This window comes from Erpetoichthys calabaricus, chromosome 1 (assembly GCF_900747795.2).
Source record: "Erpetoichthys calabaricus chromosome 1, fErpCal1.3, whole genome shotgun sequence".
Taxonomy (NCBI): domain Eukaryota; kingdom Metazoa; phylum Chordata; class Cladistia; order Polypteriformes; family Polypteridae; genus Erpetoichthys; species Erpetoichthys calabaricus.
Window position 1 is genome coordinate 299,924,243 of NC_041394.2, and position 6,000 is coordinate 299,930,242.

The 6,000-nt window shown below is 40.5% G+C and overlaps 1 protein-coding gene across 1 annotated transcript in view; it reads left to right on the forward strand.

Moving 5' to 3' along the window:
* Nucleotides 1–6,000, forward strand: part of ptprq (protein tyrosine phosphatase receptor type Q) — a 354,834-nt gene that overhangs the window by 98,699 nt on the left and 250,135 nt on the right. Inside the window, exon 12 of the mRNA XM_051930873.1 lies at nucleotides 2,769–2,898. Within this exon, the coding sequence (XP_051786833.1) occupies nucleotides 2,769–2,898 (130 nt within the window). The remainder of the gene's footprint in view (nucleotides 1–2,768; nucleotides 2,899–6,000) is intronic.

The following is a 6,000-nucleotide window of genomic DNA, read 5'->3' on the forward strand; positions in this document are numbered from 1 at the left end:
TCTTTGATTGTTTTTTAAAAATTCAGACACATTCAAGAAAAGAGAAAGGACAGTCTCTTAATACCACAATTTCAATACTTCAGGAAAAAAACCTTTACTGACTTTGCAATCATATCTTTGATATTACAATATGCATGTTTACTTTTACTTATATTTTTCACCAACTTTGGCCTTTGTTGTAATTCAAATTATTAATCATTAATGTCTTGATAAGGGGATGCACAAACCAGTGTGTTTCTTCGTGCCAGTCGCAAGCCAGGATAAATGGGGAGGGTTACGTCAGGATGGGCATCCGGTGTAAAATTTTGCCAAATCAATATGCGGACAACAATACAAATTTCCATACCGGATCAGTCAAGCCCCGGGTTAACAACAACTGCCACCAGTACTGTTAGTCAACAGGGTGCTGGTGGAAATTGGGCTACTGTTGGCTGAAGAAGAAGGAGAAGAAGGGCGGGGGAGACATGTCCGGAGGCAGGAGGAGGGGAGGAAGGTAAAGACAGTGGAACTGAGGGTAGGAACTTTGAATGTTGGCAGTATGACTGGTAAGGGGAGAGAGTTAGCCGATATGATGGAGAGAAGGAAGGTTAATATTGTGAAAGATAGACGCACTGTCGACCCCTTGAACCCTCAGATCAGACGTCAGACACCAGATAAAAGTCCAATATGACTTTATTTTATAATAATTATGTGCACCAAGCACTCTGCACTCCACTATACTCATATAATACACAATAAACCAATACAATAATCAATCCTCCACTCCCAGGCGCGTTGCCACCCTTCCACCCGGCTCAGCTCAACGCTCTGGTGTTTCACTGCCCTTTTATAGTCCTTGATCCCGGAAGCGTTTCACCCTCTCTGCCAATGTGACCTGGAACACTTCCGGGTCAGATAAAAAATCCTTCTTTTTCTTCACCCAGGAAGCACATCGTTCCCTTTATCCATGTGACTCTGACGTAATTCCTGGGCGTAAGGCAAATCGTCTCTGTGCCTCCCTGCAGTGTCCTCTAGCGGGCCCCAAGGTATCCAACAGGGCTGAGAATAAAAACTACATTGTCCAGTATTCCCTGCTGGCATTCGGGGCACTTCCATGCTGCAGGAAGGGCTCCACCTGGCAGCCTGGGGGTGTTGGCTGGGATGACATGCCGGCCGTATCCCACAATATATTGTGTGTGCAAGAAAATAAATGGAAGGGGAGTAAGGCCAGGTGGATTGGAGGTCAATTCAAGTTGTTCTATCATGGTGTGGATAGGAGGAGAAATGGAGTAGGGGTTATTCTGAAGGAACAGTATGTCAAGAGTGTTCTGGAGGTGAAAAGAGTGTCAGACAGAGTAATGATTATGAAGCTGGAAATTGGAGGTGTGATAATGAAAGTTGTTAGTGCATATGTCCCGCAAGTTGGGTGTGCAATGGATGAGAAAGAAGATTTTTGGAGTGAGTTGGATGAAGTGATGAACAGTGTACCCAAGGGACAGAAAGTGGTGATTGGAACGGATTTCAATGGACATGTTGGTGAAGGGAACAGAGGAGACGAGGAGGTGATGGTTAGGTATGATGTCAAGGAGAGGAATGAAGAAGGTCAGATGATAGTGGATTTTGCCAAAAGGATGGACATGGCTGTGGTGAATACGTATTTTAAGAAGAGGGAGGAACATAGAGTGCAGAAAGTAGACAAGAGTACAAGGAGATAAGGCGCAAGGTGTAGAGAGAGGTGGTGAAGGCTAAAGAAAAAGCGTATGATGAGTTGTATGAGAAGTTGGACACTAAGGAGGGAGAAAAGGACCTGTGCCGATTGGCTAGACAGAGGGACCCAGAAGGGAAAGATATGCAGCAGGTTAGGGTGATAAAGGATAAGGATGGAAACGTACTCACAAGCGAGGAGAGTGTGTTGAGCAGATGGATAGAGTACTTTGAGAGGATTATGAATGAAGAGAATGAGAGAGAGAAGAGGTTGGATGATGTGGAGATAGTGAATCAGGATGTGCAACGGATTAGCAAGGAGGAAGTAAGGACAGCTATGAAGAGGATGAAGAATGGAAAAGCCGTTGGTCCAGATGATATACCTGTGGAAGCATGGAAGTGTTTAGAAGAGATGGCAGTGGAGTTTTTAACCAGATTGTGACAGACGGATATCAGCAAGAGTGAAAGGGAAGGTCTACAGGATGGTAGTGAGACCAGTTATGTTATATGGGTTGGAGACGGTGGCACTGACCAGAAAGCAGGAGACAGAGCTGGAGGTGGCAGAGTTAAAGACGCTAAAATTTGCATTGGGTGTGACGAGGATGGACAGGATTAGAAATGAGTACATTAGAGGGTCAGCTCAGGTTGGACGGTTGGGAGACAAAGTCAGAGAGGCGAGATTGTGTTGGTTTGGACATGTGCAGAGGAGAGATGCTGAGTATATTGGGAGAAGGATGTTAAGGATAGAGCTGTCATGCAAGAGGAAAAGAGGAAGGCCTAAGAGAAGTTTTATGGGTGTGGTGAGAGAAGATATACAGGTGATGGGTGTAACAGAACAAGATGCAGAGGACAGAAAAATATGGAAGAAGATGATCCGTTGTAGCAATCCCTAATGGGAGCAGCTGAAAGAAGAAGAAGAAGAATCATTAATGTCTTGATCTGTTTAACTGATAAATCATAGGTTTGTCCTAAATACTTAACTTTGATCTTGATACACCTTCTTTAATTTATGTATTACCTCATCACTTTATTGAAGAACACGTTCATATCTGTAAAATATAAAATGCATTTCTTCTATATTTTAGGTTCAAAAGGTTGAACAAGAGAAAGCTGTCTTCAGCAGTCTTATTCCTGGGAAGCTATATCATTTTTCTATAAGAACAGAAAAAGAAAATTTTAAAGACAGCATTCAGGTGTATCACAAAGTACAGACAGGTAATTTTTCGTGTTAATCATTTTATTTACATTAAAAATTAATTTAAAGAAAAATATGGAATCAAGTAAGTCATTGTCAAAGTAGCTTTTAAAATGTTCCAGGTTAGCACGATAACAGACACAAGGCATCATTACTGGACAGGAATTAAATGCCATTATTCAACAACAACACCATTTTCAAACCTGTGCAATCCATTTCAGGGTCACAATGTAGTGCAGAGTGGTGGCTGTGTTGCTAAAGGATCTGGGTCAGTAACTCAAAGGTTGCCGGTTTGAATCCTGGCAGTGATAGAAGAAAATGAGCCCTTGAGCAAAGCCCTTAACCTGCAATAGTTGCAGGGGTGCCGTACAAATAGATGACCCTGTGCACTGACCCTAAAACTCTTATTAAGTTGGGATATGTGAAAAATAAACTCTGTATTCAAGAAATTGTAAATGTCAAATAAATTAAAACATTAATAGTAGTAATATATGAAAATATTTAATGGAAAAATCTTTTTTATATAGGTTAGTTTTTAATATTAAAAGTATGACTATGTTTTTCTACCACTGACAAAAGAAAAAAATGTTTTACTTTACAAATATCCTTTGTTGAAGGTGAGAGTTTAGTCAGCTAAGATAGTAATAAGTATTGCAACAGGTAATATATTATTGTAAATGGGATTTGTTTCTGTTTACTGAATTTTGAATCAAAAGTCACTTCTATGGTCTCTTCTTTTGCTCTGTAGCTAAGTTTCCATCCAGTTTTTTGCGACGTTTTGTTATCGACAAACAGAATATACGTAAAAAAAATGTGCGAAATTTGCTGTCTCCAGCCTGTTTCCATCAAACTGGCTTTTTATCGATAAAATGGTGTGCGTGATGACGTCATCCCCCCCCAAAACGAACTGTCGCATAACTTTTGTTGTATCGCGAAAAAAATCTGCCCTTGAGCCGTTTCCATACATATGTCGCAAATTATCTACCTTTTGTTTTCCAAGTTACACCCCCTCCACTAAACAAAGAAACAAAGAAATGGAGAGATTATTCAGACAGTTTTTTGAAATTTGCCAGCTTACTGTTATTTCAGTTTCACAAATAATTGGAATTGTACATAATATCCGAAGACGACAGCAGAATGAAGCAGTTGCTTGTCTGATAGCCCTAGAGCTCGAAGAAAGTACCCCAGTGCGACGAAACCCACGGGTATGGGAGAGACGACGGAATAAGACCTTCTGGGAGGAGGTGGTGGAGAGACTTAACAGAAAATCTCTGGCTGCAACATTTTATAATGACACGGCCGATGTTTGAGATGTTGTGTGGATTCATCAGTCCTGATGTTGCGCCCATCACAGGTTGCCACCGACCACCGGTTCCAACCCAAAAGCGGATTGCCATCGCCCTTTACAAGCTGGTAACCTGCGCCGAGTATAGAGTAGTTGGAGAAACTTTCGGGGTTAGTAAAACTACCGTCCATCGATGTGTATATGCTGTGTGCACCGCTATTAAAGAAAAATTAATGCGGCGTTATATCAGACTTCCGACTGAAGCGGAGGCCAATGAAATTGCATACCGCAATTCCTTGGTGCATCTTGTGCCACAGATTTACGGTGCGCTGGATGGCACGCTTGTGCCTATTCTTCCCCCGACGGAAGGCTACCGCGATTACATTAATCGCAAAGGGTGGCCATCTATTGTTCTCCAGGCCCTTGTTGATGACAGGTGCATGATACGAGACATTTGCGTTGGCACTCCTGGAAGTGTCCATGATGCAGCTGTGTTTGCAGCATCGGATCTGTACAGGTGAGCCTACCTTTCAACATCCCTTCACAGTGCGATAACAACTGAATTAACCTGCTTCCCTTAAGGTTTTTAATTAAAACTGAAATTTGAATTAATACAAAATAACGACGTTTAATCAAAAAAAAAAACTCTCTTCATCAGACCATGCGAACCGCTCCGCCATTCTCGTTTTGATTGCACGTGATGAAAATGTGACACATTTATTTGCGTTAAAGCCCTTTTTTCCGACAAAAACTGTTTCCAATGTAGTTTTTGCGACATCTGAAGTATCGATATAGAATTTATGCGCTAAAGTTAAACGGAAAAATATTATGTCGACATGTACAACATTTTATCGATAATTAGCATTTCCATCGGCTATATCGGTAAAAAAATTTGAAGCGCTAAATATTTTTTCGCAAAAACTCCTTGGATGGAAACCTGGCTTGTGATGACTCATTCTGAGTTCATGCAGTTGTAATAGCTCATGGGACTAGCATAGTTGTATTTACATTCTCTGTTCTATATACTTGATTCTGGGATATCTTTCCTGTTTATATTAAAATTATAAAATCTGTAAAAGCAGCTATAAGGAAAGAATGCCAAAATAGACCTAGAAAATATGGTGAATGTAGGGATAACTGACAATTTGCTATAGTCAGAGGCTTATAAGAATAAGCTGGAGTAGACCATCACTTCAAGTTTTACTGCCAGGCTTGTGAAATGCAATGCATACAGTGCTACTGCAAGAAAAGAAGGAAACTGGCAGTTTTGGTTCACATAAATGGAACAGACACATGTGTGCCCAATGTCTTGTATTTCTCATAATAAGACAAAATGGAATAAGGAAAATAAACTCATCATACTAGACAAACATTCATGCAGACACTGGTGCTGTCAGGCAGCATATTAAGTGACATTCTGAATGTGTTAAAATTGAGAAACTTTGGAAGTTTGAAATTGTGTGAAAAGGTCACGAGAGAGTATTGTAATCTGCTATTGAATGTGATTCATAATGTGACATCCTTAAGATGACAAAATTCAAAAAATGCAGTCATTAAGTTTGCAATGCTTTCAGAAGCCATGTAGTGTGCTGTTGGCCTTAGTCACTAGCCAATGGTTAGCATCAGTGAGGTTTTACTACAGCCTTACTATAAGTTATAAGAATGGGACTGATAGCAAGTGAACTATATGATATGTATGTGACTGCATGATGTTTTTGCAAATTCCATGTCAATAAACTTCCAATACCAGTGCTTCCCTTCACTTTTCGAAAAAAAAAAAAAGATTTTGATGCATCATATGATTGTCTGCACATTTTAGGGACTGTGTGGAAAAAAA